General features: G+C 35.0%; 2 protein-coding genes and 1 long non-coding RNA gene across 4 annotated transcripts; 1 reads left to right on the top strand and 2 right to left on the bottom strand.

Moving 5' to 3' along the window:
- Positions 1-6,426: 6,426 nt before the first annotated feature.
- Positions 6,427-7,878, bottom strand: LOC134245665 (uncharacterized protein K02A2.6-like). The gene has a single exon (XM_062727940.1). The coding sequence runs from the start codon at positions 7,876-7,878 to the stop codon at positions 6,427-6,429; it is 1,452 nt and encodes a 483-aa protein (XP_062583924.1).
- Positions 7,879-7,916: 38 nt separating this feature from the next.
- On the bottom strand, positions 7,917-10,170 carry LOC134245662 (uncharacterized protein K02A2.6-like). Its single transcript, XM_062727936.1, has 2 exons — positions 9,177-10,170; positions 7,917-9,088 (listed from the first exon to the last, which is right to left on the bottom strand). Exons 1-2 carry the CDS (start codon positions 10,168-10,170, stop codon positions 7,917-7,919), a joined length of 2,166 nt encoding a protein of 721 aa, XP_062583920.1.
- A 7,987-nt stretch (positions 10,171-18,157) lies between these two features.
- On the top strand, positions 18,158-20,355 carry LOC134245660 (uncharacterized). 2 transcript variants are annotated; one of them, XR_009987483.1, is made up of 5 exons: positions 18,158-18,301; positions 19,185-19,387; positions 19,642-19,732; positions 20,008-20,160; positions 20,275-20,355. It is a non-coding gene; the product is annotated as an uncharacterized LOC134245660 (long non-coding RNA). The 2 variants fall into 2 exon arrangements; XR_009987484.1 differs by having other exon boundaries at positions 19,084-19,387.
- The last annotated feature ends 74 nt before the right edge of the window (positions 20,356-20,429 follow it).

Here is a 20,429-nt window from a genome sequence, read left to right as displayed (position 1 = left end):
ACTCCTTGAATGAGTTACTGCCCTTAAATGCTTTTGTGCTTAATATTAAACCTTATAACTTTTAAACTATAAGACATAGAGACATGGGGTTAATTACAATGTGACCCTTGACCTTGAATATGACTTGAAGGTCAAAGGTCAAGGTCCCCTAAAAAAAAAATCATTTTCATTTTTTTTCTTCTTTTAAGCCATTCCTGGTTTCTTTTTTATGAAATTTAATTTTAGATAGATAAATATAAAATGAAATTGAAATTCAAAAGGTGGAAAGACCTCTTATTGTTCTTTGAACAATAAGTCTCCTAGTTATTATTATTATTTTTCCGCCGAATGGTTTTTTGTTTCTTAAGTTATCGAAAAGATTTATAGTTTATATGAATGTACTTCTTAAGTGATTTTTTAGTTAAACCCTGCGTAAATGAACTTTGACCCATTTTGGAGTTATCGCCCCTATCGCAAGAAATACTTGTTATTGCTACCCCTCCGAAACCGTAAACCGTAGAGGTATGAAACCTTCACCAATGTCTTCGACTAATTAATGGTATTCTTCAATCTATTCATTGCCAAAGTATTCAGTGACCCCTTCAATGAGTCATTGCCCCTGAAACTTTTTGAATTTTACAGATAATTAAAAATTTTCAAAACAAGAAGTTGTACAGACATTGGACCAACTGCATAAGATTCATTGACCTTTGACCTTAAAATTCATGTAAAGGTCAAAGGTCAAGGTCATTCCAAAAATGAGAAAATAAGCTCTTTTTGTATCTCTTTTGTCTTTTAACATGTACTTAATGTCTATGCATCATTAATATATACTCTTTAAACTGTTTCAAAGATTACATTCTTGTCCCCAAAGATTAACCCTTTTAAAAGTTATTGCCCCTTCTGCGAAAAACATTGTTATTGCTACTGCTCCAAAACTGTAGACCGTAGAGACACCAAACCTTCACTAATGTCTTAAGGGCCTTAAGGCGTATTTTCACTGTATAAGTGCAAAATGATCTGATGACCCTTATGTGAGTTATTGCCCTTTAACTTTTTTGTAATTACTATTAAACCTTATAACTTGAAAACTGTAAGTCATAGAAGCATGGGGTCAATTGCATTATGACCCTTGACCTTTGACCTTGAATATTTCTCAAGGTCACAGGTCAAGGTCATTCCATTTTTTTTTTATTTTCATTTTTTCTATGCTTTAAGACAATTCTGGTTTCATTTTCATGGAAATTAATTTTAAGGAGTCAGATATAAAAATTTGAAATTCAAAGAAGGTGGAAAGACCTCTTATTGTTCTGTGAACAATAAGTCTCCTAGTTATTATTCTTCTCATTTATTATTTTTCCGCCGCATGTTTTTTTGTTTGAAGATTTATCGAAAAGATTCATAGTCCATAAGAATGTACTTCGTAAAAGATTATTGCAGTTCACCCTGCGTAAATGAACCTTGACCCCTTTAGAAGTTATTGCCCCTTTCGCAAGAAATGCTTGTTATCGCTACTCCTCTGAAACCGTAAACCATAGAGGTATGAAACCTTCACTAGAGTCTTCGACTAATTAAGGGCACTCTTCAATCTACTAATTGCGAAAGCATTCGGTGACCCCTTCAATGAGTTATTGCCCCTGAAACTTTTTGAATTATACAAATAAATAAAAATTTTCAAAACAAGAAGTCGTAGAGACATGGGACCAACTGCATAAGATTCATTGACCTTTGACCTTAAAACTCATGCAAAGGTCAAAGGTCAAGGTCATTCCAAAAATGAGAAAATTAGCTCTTTTTGTATCTCTTTTGTCTTTCAACATATATTTAATGTCTATGCATCATTGATATGTACTCTTAAAACTGTTTCCAAGATTTTATTCTTGTCCCCTAAGATTAAACTTTTTAAAAGTTATTGCCCCTTGTGAGAAAAACCTTGTTATCGCTACTCCTCCGAAACTGTAGACCCTAGAGACACCAAACCTTCACTAATGTCTTAAGGGTCTTTAGGCCTAACTTCACTGTATAAGTGCAAAAGAATCAGATGACCCCTTATATGAGTTATTGCCCTTTAACTTCTTTATACTTACTATTAAACCTTATATCTTGAAAACTATAAATGGTAGAAGCATGGGGTTAATTGCAATATGACCCTTGACCTTTGACCTTGAAAATTTTTTCAAGGTCAAAGGACAAGGTCATTTCAAAATTTTTTTTTTTTTACATTTTCATTTTTTTTTCAAACCATTTCCCTTAAAATTAAATTTAGAGAGTAAAATATAAAACTATAGGAAATTTAAAAAGGTGGAAAGACCTCTTATTGTTCTGTAAACAATAAGTCTCCTAGTTCTTCTCATTTATTATTTTTCCGCCGCATGTTTTTTTGTTTGAAGATTTATCGAAAAGATTTATAGTCCATAAGAATGTACTCCGTAAAAGATTATTGCAGTTCACCCTGCGTAATTGAACCTTGACCCCTTTCGAAGTTATTGCCCCTTTTGCAAGAAATGCTTGTTATCGCTACTCCTCTGAAACCGTAAACCGTAGAGGTATGAAACTCTCACTAGTGTTTTCGACTAATTAAGGGGACTCTTCAATCTATTCATTGCAAAAGCATTCGGAGACTCCTTCAATGAGTTATTGCCCCTGGAACTTTTTGAATTTTACAAATAAATAAAAATTTTCAAAACAAGAAGTCGTAGAGACATGGGACCAACTGCATAAGATTCAGTGACCTTTGACCTTAAAATTTATGTAAAGATCAAAGGTCAAGGTCATTCCAAAAATGAGAAAATTAGCTCTTTGTATCTCTTTTGTCTTTCAACATATATTTAATGTCTATGCATCATTAATACGTACTCTTAAAACTGTTTCCAAGATTTTATTCTTGTCCCCTAAGAATAAACCTTTTAAAAGTTATTGCCCCTTGTGAGAAAAACCTTGTTATTGCTACTCCTCCGAAACTGTAGACCCTAGAGACACCAAACCTTCACTAATGCCTTAAGGATCTTTAGGCCTAACTTCACTGTATAAGTGCAAAAGAATCAGATGACCCCTTATATGAGTTATTGCCCTTTAACTTCTTTATACTTACTATTAAACCTTATATCTTGAAAACTATAAATAGTAGAAGCATGGGTTAATTGCAATATGACCCTTGACCTTTGACCTTGAAATTTTTTTCAAGGTCAAAGGACAAGGTTATTTCAAAAAAATTTTTTTTTTTTTTACATTTTCATTTTTTTTCAAGCCATTTCCCTTAAAATTAAATTTAGAGAGTAAAATATAAAACTATAAGAAATTTAAAAAGGTGGAAAGACCTCTTATTGTTCTGTGAACAATAAGTCTCCTAGTTTTTATTATTTTTCCGCCGTGTGATTTTGAGTTTCAAGATTTATTGAAAAGATTTTTAGTTGATTGGAATGTACTCCGTAAAAGATTTTTGCAGTTGACCCTGCGTAAATAAACTTTAACCCTTTTCAGAGTTATTACCCCTTTCGCAAAAAAGTTTGTTATCACTACTCCTCCAAAACCATAAACCGTAGAGAAATGAAACCTTCACTATTGTTTTTGACTAATTTAGTAGACACTTCAATGATTCATTGCGAACGTATTCGTTGACCCTTCAATGAGTTATTGCCCCTGAAACTTTATGAATTTTAGGAATGATTATAAATTTTCAAAACGAGAAGACGTAGAGACATGGGACCAACTGTATAAGATTAATTGACCTTTGACCTTAAAATTCATGTAAAGGTAAAAGGTCAAGGTCATTCCAAAAATGAGAAATTTAGGCTTTTTTATATCTCTTTTAATTAAACAACTTTTGATGTAAAATTGTGTTGCTTTTTATAAGTTCAAATTTACCGCGCAATAATACAACCGTAGTAACGGAAGTGATTTGAAGCGAGGGGAGGTAATAACTGATACATAGATCTTGCAGCCATGATGTTTGTTTACATGAGGTAAGAACGAGTAATTGTTTAAAGTTGAAGGTACATTTATTAAATCTGGAATTTTCCATGGATTCCGAGGACTGGAAATGAGGGGATTGCATGGATATGATGATTAAGCTGGTCGTCAAGGGGGTGTGTCCCCATACCAAACCAGATTATACAAAATGTTATGCGTTCCTTTTTGGAAATCAACCAATGAGAGGCGAGAATACAAATAAAATTAAATTATTTTCAATTATCCTGAGCTGTTTGTGTGAGGTTATACATAATTGTTTATAAATACTATTTATATAGTAGTCGTCCTCTTATCTATATTTCAATAACATTTATTGCAGTAGACAAAATTCAACAGAAAATCAACAATCTTAGGACTTACTACAGGAAGGAATTAAACAAAGTTGAGGATTCAAAAAGAAGTGGTTCAGGGACAGAGGAAATTTACGAGAGTAAATGGCCGATGTTTCAGCACTTGGATAGATTTTTAAAACCCCATGTGAAGAAAAGGAAGTCAAAATCTAACATTGTAGGACTATACATTTATTTTTTTCCCATATATTATTTAGCTAATGCATGAGATCTGTTGACATTTACATTTGTTGCTTAATTGCTTTTGATATGTCATAATTTATATCGATTAATTTGACATAAAAATCATAATTCCTTTTCAAGCCTTCAACTGATATGGATCAAGATGACAGCTTTCTGGAAGTTACAGCATCAGAAAATTATTCTACACCTCTGAAAAAAAAGGACATTTGTAAAAAGAGTCAGTCGGATCTTTTACTCCAAAAAGCCATAGACTGCTTGAATCAACCTGACGAAGATCAAGAATCTGATGATGTAGTTTTAGGTAAATACGTTCGCTGATCCCTAATGTCCATGCCAAATACCATCCAAAAATGTGTTCTAAAAAACAAAATTCTAAATTTGATATGCGAAACGCAGGTTTCTTTTTTACAGCAAAATCAACAGCAATTTATGCCTCAAAATTATCAGTTTAATTACAATCAAACCACAGCATCCGAAGACGGAATTAGACACTTTACAAACCTTTGATTTTACTCAAGGGCTGTAACGAACTAACGATACACTTCTATGACGATTGCAAACATTAACCCCGATAGATTTTAAAAAAGAAAATTTGTTTTTATTATATCTGCATGTTTTGATGTAGTATTATCTCTTCTAAAAAACAGTAAATATTTGTCTAGAATTACTGGTGTATTTATTTCGTTATTCTTTTACTTATTAATAACTTTATAGAATGTTTTACAGGAACATACTGTAAAAGACGTACTTAAGTAGCTGTTTGCCACGGTACTTGTCCATTAGTGCAGAAATACTCCTTGAATTCATCACGGATGTCTCGGGCATTCTGACTGCTGGGGTATCCTTGACTAGACAAACTGACCATTCCTGTGCCAATCTCCCGGGGCGTCTCACACTCGGCAGCCGCATTTTGAAAATCGGGCCGCAAAAAATTATGAAGAGCGCAGCAGCACAGTACCATGATTTCCACTTTTTCTGGTGAAAGCAGAATTGGGGATCTCAGTACTCTAAACCTATTGCTCAAAATCCCAAATGCATTTTCTACGATTCTGCGGGCTCTTGACAACCTATAATTAAATACTCTCTGCTTATCATCAAGACCTGATCTTTGAGGGTAGGGCTTCATTAGGTACTCTTTAAGTGGAAACGCCTCATCCCCAACAATAACATAAGGGACGTCCCTCTCTCTCCCAGGAAGAGGTTTTGGGCCCGGCATGTTCAAAGAATTGTCTTCCATGGCACTGCGCAGGGTGCAATCCCTAAATATTCCACCGTCACTCACCCTCCCATTGCTGCCAACATCTACGTATATGAATTTATAGTTGGCATTAACCAAAGCCATTAAAACAACACTATGTGTATTTTTGTAATTAAAGTAGAATGAGCCACTTTTGAATGGAGCCTGAAAGACAACGTGTTTTCCATAGCTCCGAGGCAATTGGGGAAATTCCATCTTTCCATAAACTCCCTAGCAACATTCTCCCACTCGGCTTCAGAAGATGGTACCTATTGTAGCACAAACAGACTCAAGATTTTTTTTCTTCTGACACCATGTATAAGAGTTACTGTTCTTAGATACAGATAATGTCACATCTCCCCTTTTAAGTTAACTGCAAAATGTTTGTTAAAATTACATTAATTTTGAAATAAATTTGCATTTTATCATTATAATAAAACAGCTCTCAATATTCTTACTTTTTTGTTTTACTACAACTAACAAAACTGAACTACAAAACTGAACAATGAATGTACACATCAGATTCAGAAATTCACTTTAACTGTTTGAATTAACACTCCGTCACCAGCCTGCGAGGTGCTTTGATCACCCGACCACTCGATGTGGTAACACTAGTTGTTTCGTCTCCAGAATTGATAGACGGACCATTGACACGGTTAGAGTTATCACAAAACGAATCACAGTGACCGTTAACAGACTCTTCGGTATCTAATCTACTGGTTGTTCTGTGCTCAGTTCTTTCGTTTTGATAAGGTCTCTGCGGTTCCTCCTCACGGTGGTATTCCCTTGTTGTACGAAATACGATCTCGGTGTTTCTGCAGGTCTAACGATTCTTCCTGGTGTTTTGATAGACTGTCCTGGAATCCTAACACGTATTACATCTCCATTGTCAAGTGGTTTAAGAGGTTTTGAGTTGCGATCGTAAAGAGACTTTTGTGCATCTTTAATGTTCTGGAGTTCCTCGCGAACAAGTTCTGAGTTAAATCCCATTGGTCGCAATTTGGATTTGACGGTTGGTACGAGCGTCCTTGTGGTTCGTCCAAATAGAAGCTGTGCTGGTGAAAGTTTCACTCCTGGTATTTCTGAATTCCTCAACTCCATGAGCGCAATATACGGATCCTTGTGGTCATCCTGTGCCTTCCTAAACAGATTTTTGATGGTCTGCACAGCTCTTTCAGCCATACCGTTGCTCTGTGGATATCTCGGCGAAGATGTAATATGACGGAAGTCATATTCCTTCGAAAAGTTTTTGAATTCATGGTTTGCGAATTCAGGTCCATTGTCACTAATGAACTCTTCAGGGATTCCTAGTCGAGCAAAGTGTTGCTTCAGAATGTCGATAACGGTGGCGGCTTTCCCATCTTGTAAGCGGTTGATCTCTATGAACTTCGAGAAGTAGTCAACGGTTATCAAGTATCTTGCATTCCCAAAAAACATAATGTCTGCTGCAACTTTCTGCCAAGGACGATTTGGGATCTCGTGTGGTATCATTGGCTCCTTTTGCTGCGCATTCCTGTAGCGGTTGCAAATATTGCACTGTTCTATCATGTCCTTCAACTGCATGATTATTCCTGGCCCAAACAATGTTGATTTAGCTCGCTGTATACATTTCTCTTGTCCCAGGTGACTGCTGTGCAGAATTTTCAACATCTGGGGTCTAAGTTGCTCTGGTGTAATGATACGATCTCCTTTTAACAATAAGCCATCAACAATGCTTATCTCATCTCTAAAGTTCCAGTATGGAGTAAGTTCACTGTCTAAATCCTTCCGGTTTGTTGGCCATCCCTGTAGAACTGTGTCCTTCAGTTTCATGAGAACAGGGTCTTTTTTGGTTTCACTCTGAAATAACATCACCTTTTCCTGACTCACAGGAATAGTCTCTATAACATGAACTTCATACTGTTCCTCCTGCTCTTCAGCTGGATCTGATCCTGTTGATCTTGACAATGTGTCCGCAATGTAGAGTTCCTTGCCAGCTTTGTATTTCACCACTAAGTCATGTTGCTGAACTTTCAACATCATACGTTGAAGTCGTGGAGGTGCACTAGACAATGGTTTTTTAAACAGGCTCTCTAGTGGTTTGTGGTCTGTTTCCACTAACACTGTTTTACCATACACATACTCGTTGAATTTCTGTAGTCCATACACGATTCCAAGCATCTCTTTTTCGATTTGTGCATAGTTTCTCTCAGCTGTATTCAAGGCTCTTGATGCATAAGCCACAGGTTGCTCCTTCTGCATGATGCACGCACCAAGTCCATATCAACGGAAAGTTTGACATCCTCATTAACGTCGAAATATTTCAATGTCGGCGTTGATGTTATTGCTCCCTTAAGATCATTAAAGGCTTTTTCCTGTTCGTCATTCCAGTGCCATGCAACATCGGTTTCTAGCAACTGTCTGAGTGATTGGTTCCTGGTAGACAAGTTTGGAATAAACTTTCCTAAGTAATTTATCATCCCCATGAATCGCTGTAATTCCTTCTTGTTTTCTGGTGCTGGAATTGCTAAAATTGCTTTGATTTTTTCACCACTGGGCTTCACACCTTCTGAACTGAAAACATGTCCTACATACTCAACTTCTGATTTGTTTACTTTGCACTTGTCCTTGTTGAAACGTAATCCGACATCCTCAGCTCTCTTCAGTATTTGACTGAGTTTTTCTAAGTGTTCCTGTTCACTATCTGCCCACATCAAAATGTCATCTGCAATCACTTCACAAGGCTGATTTTCAAATACATGAGACATGGCCCTCTGAAACACTCCTGGCGCTGACGATATTCCAAACGGAAGTCTCTCGAACTTAAATCTTCCGAAGGGTGTATTAAATGTGGTGAACCACGAACTCTCCTCGGTCAGCTGTATTTGACAGAATCCTGAAGCGGCATCCAGAGTTTTGAAATGCTTTGCATGCTTAAGGTTAGCAACCACTTCTTCGACGGTCTTAAGTGGATAGTGTTCCCTTAAAATAGCCTTATTCAGTTCTCGCGGATCCAAACAAATCCTGACTTTCCCATTTGGTTTCTTGACGACTACAATAGGGCTGACCCACTGAGTTGGGATTTCCACTTTCGAGATTATCTTCATAGATTCCATCCTCTGTAGTTCTTCTAAAACTTTGTCCTTCAAAGTATGTGGTATTCTCCGAGGTGGCGCAACTACCGGTGGTATGCTGAAATCAACCTTGATGTCATATTTTCCTGGAAGACATCCAATTCCATGAAATAAATGATCATATTCTTTCAACAGTCCTTCTGCACTTTTGGTACTTTGATTCTTCTTCACTGTATACACACGATTCACCAAATTCAAGTCAATATTGGACTTGAGTCCAAGAACAGGTTGGACGTCATCATCAACAATCTGTATTTCTAGAAGAAAATACTGGTCCTTGTGTCTCACTGATGTACGTACTTTTCCACAGGCTCTCATAGCATGTCCAGAGTAGGAAACGTTTACTGTTGCTACGCATTAGTTGTTTAGTGTCAATGTTGGCATACTTGCACGCTTTTAAACTCATGACATTGCACTTGGCTCCAGTATCAATTTTAAAGTTAATAGGTATTGCATCATTGACTAGTAGCTTTACTGTCCAATCATCATCCTTGTGTGTGTCAACTGAATACATGAAAAAGTCATCATCTGAGTCTTCTCGGCTCTCTTCAATATGATGAACTTTTGCTTTCCTCGGGTTTCTCTGTTTCACGGGATGTGTCCGCATCTTAGACTTGCACATGACTGCGAAATGGTTCATCTGTTTACACTTATAACATGTTTTTCCGTAAGCTGGACAATGATCTGGCCCCTTAGGATGATCTAATCCACAGTATTTACACTGACCTTTATGCTGGGGTTGAGCATCCTTCTGTTTGTACCTCTGTTTCTTGTCTCTGACTGCGTGAACGTTTTTCTCTTCTCCCATTTCTCGGAGTTGCGATTCCGACACTTCCGCTGCCCTACAAATGTCTATGGCACTCTGCAGTGTGAGTTCTCGTTCTCTTAACAATCTGGCACGCACAGTATCACTTCGAATTCCACAAACGATTCGATCTCTTATTAAAGAATCTCTCAGTTCACCAAATTCACATACACTTGCCTTTTGTTTGAGTTCAGTCACAAATGCGTCGACCGGGTCTCCCTCCTTCTGATTTCGTGTATTAAAACTGTGTCTCTCATAGGTTACATTTTTCTTAGGATTGCAATATTCCTTAAATTTCTTTTTGATATCTGCTACCTTAGTCTTATCGTCGTCTCCCGTCCACGTGAATGTGTTGTAGACATCAATGGCGTCCGGTCCTAACACGTGGAGTAGGGTCATCCCCTGGACTTTGTCTCCTTTGCTTGCGACACCGCTCGCTACAGCGTAAACATCGTACTGCTGTTGGAATCTTCTCCAGTTCTCCGCTAAGTTTCCAGTAAGGTTAAGTCCGGGTGGCGGCGGTAACCGATCCATTTTCAATCTTGAGTCTGTTTGTGCTAAATGGTGTCAGAAGAAAAAAATCTTGAGTCTGTTTGTGCTACACCTATGATCAGTAATTAGCATATTTAACTTGACACAGTGTATACTTTTCCACAATTTTTTTTTATTTTCAAAGGTTTATTGACTAATCAGCATGTCTATGTTTACCTTGAGATGCACATTTTTAAGGGCATTGAACAGGGCGGTACAAACATCTGGAATGATACTGCTTAGGGTGTTATGAGCTATTCGGAATGAATAACCCAAACTTCTGAAACTCTCCCCTGTGTGAGGAAATGGGAATATATATAGGTCAAAATTCTAAAATTACATTTTCCGCGTATCTGCCTGTAGTATACATGTACATGTACACTCTACTTAAGAGTCAGTCCGCGAGAAAACCATGCAGAATTGTCCAAATCGAAGGTTGTCATATCTTAATGAAATTTTGTGGGTAGTTTGACTTTATAATATGTTATTCAAAAATGGCCAAAAAAAATTCCCATCATTCAACATGGCAGCCGTAGGCAGCGCCAACTCCTTTTTGCACATTTAAGTACAAGTACTTAAAAAATTCAAGAAAAATGGTAAAATTCACATTTGATTTATTTTACTCAAAATTAAACTTGCATTTCCATTAAGGTATTTTTAAGTAACATAAGACTATGTTCTTTCAAAATTGACATTTATCATAATCAAATATGCAATATATCAAAGGGCAGACAACTCTTGAAAATTGGCATGATGCCAATTTTCAAGAATTGCCAAAAGCATTACAAATTTAATGCCCCAAATCTTTCAAGACCAATCTTTGAAATTAATTTTTTTGATTTTATTGTACAAATATAACTCTAAACATTATCTTTGCAAAATATTGAGCTTGGGATATAATAAATAATTGAGATATGGGGATTTACAAATTGCCAATTTTTGAAAAAATTGCTCAAACTCAAATGGGTTACAAAGTCAAATATAGTACTTTAAATTATAAACAATTTATGTTAGATATTGAAACATGTAACAATTTTCTTTGAAATAATAATTAAGATTGAAAAATATTAAAATTGAAAATATTAAATTAAACTAAATTGTCAGAAATTACCCCTAATATGAGGATTAGCATTTTGCCAATTGTTTAGAAATGAAAAAAAGCTTACTTGCAATTTTTAAACAATCATATGAATATTCATGTTCCTTACATTTTGTATTCAGTAAGTTAGTATCTTTTTAATTAATAAAAGGGAAATTACAAGTATTTAAATTCAAACGGACTCTCAGTATCATTCATATAAATTTTGAGACTTGAACATATAAAATTTGAGCCTTCACTAAGTTGTTTGCTTTCTGCCAATTTTAAATTGGTACAATCTTTTAAAAATACTAACAGGAGATATTACACAAAATACTCCATAAAGGAGTTTAAGAAAATGAAAGATGCTGGAGTTTACTCTTATCCCACTTCCCGAATCAAACAATCGTCTTCTTTTTTCGCTTGGCAAATATTCTTTTCAGGTAAGTTTAATTTTACCCCCCTCCCCCCCCCCCCCTTCAAAATCGTTTCTACGTCACTGCTATGACTGCGATTTTCGTGAATAAGAGATTTTATGAACACGAATAAATCAACTTGAATTAAATAATGGGGGATTGAATTTATAAAATATATATTGTTTATAAATTTGTGTATTTGAAGTGATTTAGTCTAAAATAAAAAATATAATACGTTTTCCGTTCCGTTTTCCGTTCCTCGTTTTAGCAACACCCCTCCAGAGCCCTTATAATTTTTCATTATTTTATCCATTTCAATATTAGTATGTAAGCTGTAGGGAGGTGGATGGGGTGAAACGATTGGATCCTGACCTTGATCGACTGACACGCCCCCTCCCCCAACTGTTTTCAGTGGATACATATAAGTGATATAACATTTAAAAAAAAACCCAATTTATCTCTTTCTGCAATGGTATTAATAATACCTTTATGGTTATTCAGAGAAAAGTATCAAATATTAATTTACAAAGCCTTATACAATTTTATTAATAATTATTTTGAAAATAATTTCGACAAAATTTGATAAGTCCCCCCCCCCCCCCCCCAATTTGAATGTATATGAATTCAGTCTTTTATCATGTTTATCTGTTTATAGCCTGTTTTAAATTTTTACCACTTTGTACTGCAAACTGGCAAAGTTTTGGCTGCAGTAACGACTCATATTTTCTTGGGGGGGGGGGGTGTAGTGCCCTCCCCCGAATAATTTTGCCAATATTTAACGTGGAGGGTCCTATATCGGTGGGGTACCTAAATCGGTGGCATCTCCTTTTGAGCTGATGATTTTTAATAAGAGATCAGTGGCGTATATTCCTTTCTGCTAATGTGTAGGCTTGTGTGAAGCCACATATTGAACCTGAGCTGCAAAGCTTTGGTAGACAAGGGGCTTCCTCTCGATAGGTATTGGGGGGGGGGGGGTCAAAGGAACCACTTTTGCAAACTCAGACATCTGCAACTTTAATTTGACCAGTGAAAATAATATTGTACATATATTACAGTTTATATCGTGATGTGAAGACCACTTAACAAAACTGAGAACTTATCCTTTTATTTGATATCCGCTTAGAAAATATGGAAACTTCCTTACTAAATAATCAACAATTTATATCGTGATGTGAAGACCACTTAACAAAACTGGGAACTTATCCTTTAACTTGATACCCGCTTAGAAAATATGGAAACTTCCTTACTAAATAATCAAAATTCGATCAAAATGTTGACTAACAAATATAATGCAAGTTATCAATTTCGTTTCCTGTACATATTATGGGATCCTGTTGCTTTTGATTAAATTTTCTGATACAGACTTGATATTAATAACATTTGAACTTTGGCTTAAAAAATTTCAAGCTAAGGAATACTTTTGTCCTTAAATATAAAGCAAAACTGTAAACATAATCGGTTAGGCATAAAAGTGCGGATTGCAAAGAATACTTTTTTTCATTTCCAACAAAATAAATTAATAGGTACGATTTATTATCAACTCCCCGCCCCTTTATTCAACCAAAGTTTTACTCTTGAGGAAATGATGTGTAGGCTACAGCCTTTTTGCCTATGTGGAATATACGCCACTGGAGATCTGACTTTATCAATATATGAATGTTACGTAACACAGTAGTTTAAAGTACATGTATGTAATGTAAAATTAAAAATATTCCTAGAAATGACGATGTTTGGTTAACTCAAAAACACACTAAATTTATGAAACGTAAACAATTTACATGTAGATTGAAATTACCAATTATTTTTTAATTTGTTGAGAGTATGCAATCAAATACGTGTTTGTATTCTACTATTCTTTATTATATTTTCTCAACTGATGACAAAACAAGTTGCTAAGACACTAAGAAAACTACGTACGTTTATATTGAAAATATATGATTTTAGTTCGTCAGTCCTCCATGATTTTTCCCCTCGCTTATTTCATTATTACATGTTTCATATGTGTTTTTCTTTTTTCGTTTCCTTTTCATATTCTAATTATGTATATCATATATTTGTACCTCTGACCTAAATTTAATATGTTTTACGGTGTGACCGTTGGGGCGAGCGCAGTTTATTTACTATCAAAAACCTACACATGTACTGTCTATCATTCAAGAAAAAGAAAGCAAAAAGAATAAAACAAAACTATAAAAAGAAATCATTTCCCAAGCATCGGGATCGAGATTCCAAACTTCTCGGAAGTTTCCGACAAAATCGGAAATACCCGAACCGTTGAAGTGACGAAAGTATGACGTCAGATGAAAAGTTCTGTTGACTTAGGACGCAAACGCTAGTTTTATTGAAAAGAGATTGCATTTAATCGTTCTTTTCAAGTAAGTTGTTGCTATGCACCGCAACATGTTTTCCGAGTTTCACGGAAGCAACCGACATAACTTCGTCAATATTCGTAAGTTTCCGGTGACGTCATTTGTATCATTTCCGAAGGGCAAGGTGAAGGCCGGTGTTGTGGCATGGGGGTATTTTTTGAATAAGGTAAGGCTAAATCATTTCGTTAAGATTTCGGTAAGAAACAATGTTCCTTTAATTTTTTTACTATTTTTGATTTATTCGCGCAAAGGACATTGGGTAGTGCAGGAATTCTGGGAATGTTGCACAGAGAAATTTGGCTGACGTATGTACAGATTTCAATCCGAATTTCCTCTGTTCATACACGTTAGTCTATTGAGCTCGCTTCGCGAGCGTCGCTTCGCGACGCTCGCTGCGCTCGCTATAATAAATATATGTTGTAAATATTCTTCATTGTCCTCATGTACCTGAAATGGTTTGAGTGAATAAAATGATCTTGAACTTGAACGGGGGCCAGGTGCCTTAAACAAAATATCAAATGTATATTTTGATTAAAATATTCTGTTATTATTTGATTAAATTTCCTATTCAAATGTACTTGTTAGGAAAAATTTTGTAACTGTTAATTACCATGAAATACATGTAGATTCCCCGAGGACAGAACCCTATAGAAAGCATAGCTACTACAAGTATATGCCCCAAATAAAAAAAAAACAAACATCTGATGACCTTTCAATTTTTTTTTTACTTTCTATGGAATTCTTGGTAGTTGATAATGTAGCATTGTAGGTTGTCCCCCCCCCCCCCCCACACTGAATTTGCTTCCTATGGGCCTGTTTTGTTTATTCAAGCTAAGTTGTTGTTTCTTTCTTACATTCAAATATCTTAAAATAAGTTTTCCCTCTTTCATAGTGCAATAATGCTCCACAAAAACTCCCTAGGTAAAGAAAAAATAATCATACATGACTTTCTTCTTTCCATATTGACATACCTGTCACTTTTTACCCAATAATACTAAAGAGTTCCAGCAAGGGGAGATAACAATTTAACTTCAGCAAATTGGTAAAAAGGGGCTAAAATAAGCAAAAGAAAGTTATATGAAGTATCCAAATTAGTTATTCCTCTTTTAAAAAATATATTAGATTAAGAATCTTCTATTTTTCATTTAAATATCATAGAAATAATCCAAAAATATGGTAAAAGACTGTTATTTAAAATATGTAAAATTGTAGCAAAATATGGTATTTCAAAGTTAATTTAAAACATGTAGATATTATTTCCCAAGCTCAATATTTTAATACAAAGTAGACCTTAGATCATTCTTAAAGTAACAATTAATTTAATTTAATTTCAACCTTGGTCTTGAGAGAAACGAGCATCTAAAAATGGCTAAAAAATCATACTCATTTATTTAGGATCTATAAATAGATGTGTAAAAAATAAAATATTCCTTTGAATTCAGTTTTTCCTCATTAATTGTGTTAATTGGACCATGACTTTGAAAATAAAACAAAATTTGAAAATAAACTGATTACAAAAAGTAACTTTTTGACTTGATCAATTTGTATACATTTTCCATTGAATTTTGTGTGATTTTCGACAAATATGCAAATGAGCTGTTACTAAAAATAGGTGCAGGGTTCAACATTTTTTTGTGAATATTCTGACTTCTACCTTTATGTAGAAAATTTTAAGCCACTAAAAACTCCCAAGTTGCAACCTTCCATTTGGACGATTTTTTGAATTTTGCATGGTTTTCTCGCGGACTGTCTCTTAATTAAAGGAGTTCCTACCTGTAGCCAAATATCTTAGGGTGACCACAGGTACTTGTGGACAGGACCCCCCCCCCCCCAATATACACCCCTGGTCAAAATATTTTTTTTTCTTTTTTTCTCAAGAATTATGTTTCTAGTACTTATTTACAATGTATTCCATATGAAAAACCCAAAAAATAACATAGATTTAACGATTTACGAAAAAAGTCATACCAGGGTATTATAAAATAGAGAAGGTAAGTCACTTCGGGTTGTTAATTCGGACCCCTCTTGAATATCGGGCCTAAAATATCATATACCTATTACATGTCACCAAAATGTCTAGTCATGCCTTAATTCGGTAGAGGTTTTTGTCGTAAATCGTGCCATTTTATCAACCAACCATTATTCTGTTATCCCTTTATTAACCGTCAAACGCCAAAAATCCAGAAATGTCAAAGCAGAAATTACGGAAGTGACGAAAAAACGACACCTCGTAGTAATTTACTACAGGAACGATAACTCCACTTCTGTACTCGGAGAGTTCCGAATGTAATAGAACCAACGGAAAGAGCCGAAATTTGCGAAAAAAAAGTACGGGAAATAAAAATGGACGACGATCAACGAAGAGCATTTGAATTGGCAACTTCTGGACATAACTTGATAATTACTGGACAAGCCGGGACAGGAAAAACTTTTCTTGTCAAACAAATTGTAAGGTATTTAAGACAACTGAAGAAAAATGTTGCTATTGTATGTTCTACCGGTATCGCCGCGACTCATTATGGTGAATTAAGGGCACAGACATTGCATAAATGGGCCGGGATAGAGGATGGCAGACACTTGAACGAAGAAATAATACACTTAGTAAAGACTGATGAAAGGTTCAATGTTGCTAAGAAAAATATTGAAAATGCCGAAATACTAATTATTGATGAAATTTCCATGATTAGCGCAAAAATCCTACATCAAGTTCAGTTACTTTGTAAAAATGTCAGAAATTCAAAACTCATCTTTGGCAATATCCAGGTGATACTTGTGGGAGACTTTTATCAACTCCCACCTATTTCAAACGAACTTTTTGGAGATCTTGGAAATCATTGCTATAGATTACCTTGGTTTGAAAATTATTTCCCACACAAAATTAACTTAAATATTATCCACAGACAGGAAGATCAGCTCTTGATTCAATGTATTAATGAACTTGAAATTGGAAATCTCTCAGAAGATTGTGTTGCATTTCTTCTTTCTCTTGATAGACCAATACAAAATAAATCATGTGTACACTTATTTGCTAGAAATTTAGATGTAGACTTGTATAATTACAACAAATTGCAAGCACTTCAAGGGGAGTTAAAGGTGTACAAAGCTGAGGATGAGGGCTCTCAACACTATCTCAACAAATTTCTGGCCCCTAAGAATCTAGGATTAAAACTTGGTTGTCCTGTTATGCTGATTAAAAATTTAAGTGACACATTAGTGAATGGACTTTGTGGAACTGTGACAAATTTATGTAATGATTCTGTAGATGTGAAATTTATGGAAAATCATAGTACACCAATTACAGTGTCCATTTCAAGAGAAATTTTCACAATATTTGACCCTGTGGATAAAATTGTTTTGGCGAAAAGAGTACAAATGCCCCTAAAAGTAGGATTTGCTATGACAATACACAAATCCCAGGGAATGACCTTGAAAAATTTAGTTATTGATTGCACGAATTGTATCCAGCCTGGGCAACTTGGAGTTGCCATAGGCAGAGCAGTATCTGTTCAGGGTTTGAAAGTAATAAACTTCCATAAAAATCTATGCAAAAAACATCCAGGTCATGTATACAATTTTTATGACAGTTTTTCAATTGGCATTGTGAAATGTGATCTAAGTTGTTGCAGGGATAATGTTGACATTAGTACTCTGACAGCAGATACTGGTCATAAATCTGAAGACACTGATGATGCTATCGAGTCAAAAGTTTTGAATGAGGATTCAGAATTTTCTGATTCAGAGATTGAAGAATTAGAATTCATAGACAATATTCTTAGTGATCCTGGTCAAAATGCACTTCCTGATCAGTTTTCACAATCAGAACTCATTTTGGACTCTGCAGTGCAGAAATATTCTGACACACCAGTAGAAACAATTATTTTCAGTTTCAGGGATGCAATCTGCAAAAGTTATAAATATTTTGATGACTGGTTTCATGAGCAATTTTCAATAATGGAAGACATAGGACTGAATACTTTTCCTGAAGGGGAAATGTCTTTTTCTCAGAAGCATAGAAATGATTATTTTATTAGATTCAACAAGTATCTTAACTCAAATGATTATGAAAAAAGTGCAAAAACCTTGCTTAATTATTATGAGCAAAATTCTGAAGGGCCAGCATTTCAGCTTTTAACTGCAGTTATGTTTCAGATAGAGAAAGAATTTTTTCTTCAGCTTTCTTCCTATCTTCAGTTATCTGCCCCTGAGCCTGTAAAAAAGCTAACTGTTCAGTCTGACCTGGAAATGGACTCTGCAGGAAAAGGGAAATTAAGGTACATAAGTGGATACATATTAGCCAAATTGAAACATACTTTGTCAAAAAAAATCAGAAATATATTATTCACCAAAGGTAAAGAAACAGAGTTGTCAAGATTTCAATCACAAATGGAAATTCTCAATTCATTGTGTACTTCATTTGATCATTTAAATGCTACAGCAGTAGAGCCGGAGACCCTACTTGAAGTTAAACACAGACAAAATGACAGAGAGAGTCTCACTAATGTGTCTGATTTGACCTTTAGTTTTTTCCAAAAACTTGAATTATTATGCCGTGAAAAACTTACTCATGATAAGCTAGTCGATGATAGAAAATATTTATTCAGTTCTATTAAGGGAGAAATACTCGATAGTTCTTATATTTTTCACACATGGATTCAGTGTGTTGCGAAGTCGAGAAATCAATTGAATGAAAATCAAACTGAAGATATTTCTGATCTTTTGTCTTCAATGGTCATGACCTGTGATAGTTACACAGAGATTTTCCAAGCAGTTGTCTCTTTATTCCTCAAAGTAAATTTAAGTCAGTTTCGAAGAGATTTCTTAACATTTTTGAAAAAAGAGAAGAGTGTCGCACTGCGTAAAAAGGTCATGAAAAGGTCAAAAACAGTTGTGAAAACTTTCAACATGAAATTTTTCTCAGAAGATGACTCTAGCAATAAAGAAGTTTCATTATTAAGGTTAAAATCTGAACTTTTACAAAATGAAAAATTCTTTACTGAACATTCATTTACCAAAAAGGATTTGATCTCAATATGTCAGCATTTTAATTTGAAAGCTACTATGAAGCAAAAGAAGGATGATATCATAAAAGTGCTTGTCGATGGAATTCTAGAAAATGTTCATGCATCCAATCAATCTGTACTTGACACTGAACAGGCAGGACCTAGTAACTCTCAACCTTCATATGCTGATCTGACTCCCGCTGGCTCTGTATCATCTGGACCTGGCCTTTCACCACAACCTAGAGAAAGAGGTAAGAGAACATCAAGCAAAGGAAAAGGTAAAGGGAAGGGCAAAGGAAAGAAAAGAAAAACATCTGCTGACAGAGATTTGAACATGACAGAGGAAGATCTTACTAGGTATGTCATCTGGTCTGAAAGTTATTAACTCCAAATTTAGGTGCAGAAAATATTTAAATGTTTCTAATGTTAATTTTAATGTTAATTCAGTGGATTTTCCATATGAAAATTCTGTTTTTTGTAATGTCATAATTTTACAGAGAAAAACCATTGGAAAAAATATTTAACATTTTCTCAAGAATAGTAAATGCATGATTAGTATTTGTTGTGGAAGCATCTCTCTGGTAGTTTATATTCAAGTTTTCTCAAAATAGGGTGGGACCAACAGAAGTGTCAGATCAAAGTTGCACATAGGAGCTGGAGAGAAATCCTGATTAAGAATTAATAGCAAGACCAGTGAGTCAGGTGAGGATTGTAGCCCATGGACCTCATGTTATAATTCATGTGAGAAATACTAGTACTGTATACACAAAAGAGGCCAAGTCTTCTGTGACAGTATTACATTGATAGGTTGGCCATTATCTATATCAAAAATTAAAAAATATCTGCAAATTCATTACTTAGATAAGTTTCTATTTACACTGTATATGTTTCTATGATGTACCTAAAATTTGTCTATAAATACTTTTTATGATTGATTGTGAAATACATGTATAATAATGTACTTTATATTATTTCAGAAACCTTTTAGTATGCCATATCTTTCCTTCTGAGCTTCTTTTTGGATGTTGTTCTGGCAATTCAGCACCTCCCGAGGCTCCCCCAGTGTTTGATTTCCTCGATACAGAGGCGTGTCCTAGAATAACAGAATTCATTGTGTTGCAGTATCCTAGGTAGGTAGGATTGGTATTAGCCCCATTATGTAGTGTCCTCTGTTGACAAAAAACATTTTCTATAACATCACTGTTTGTTCTTGATGGAATAATGGAGGCATTTGATTTTTTCAGTTTGTAAAGACAGAGCTCCTCAAAACCAAGCACAGATGATATAATGTCTTGTCTAGTCTGGTGTGAAATTAAATGCTTTTCTTTATTTTTTATTGTTTTGTTGTTTTTTATGCTATTCTCCCACTGTACGAACCAATCCATTGCATCATGATTTT

The sequence above is a fragment of the Saccostrea cucullata genome, unplaced genomic scaffold (genome assembly GCF_032062105.1).
Source record: "Saccostrea cucullata isolate Sc308-1 unplaced genomic scaffold, CSIRO_AGI_Scuc_v1 ctg2883, whole genome shotgun sequence".
NCBI classification, from domain to species: domain Eukaryota; kingdom Metazoa; phylum Mollusca; class Bivalvia; order Ostreida; family Ostreidae; genus Saccostrea; species Saccostrea cuccullata.
This window is presented reverse-complemented; position numbering and strand designations above follow the sequence as displayed.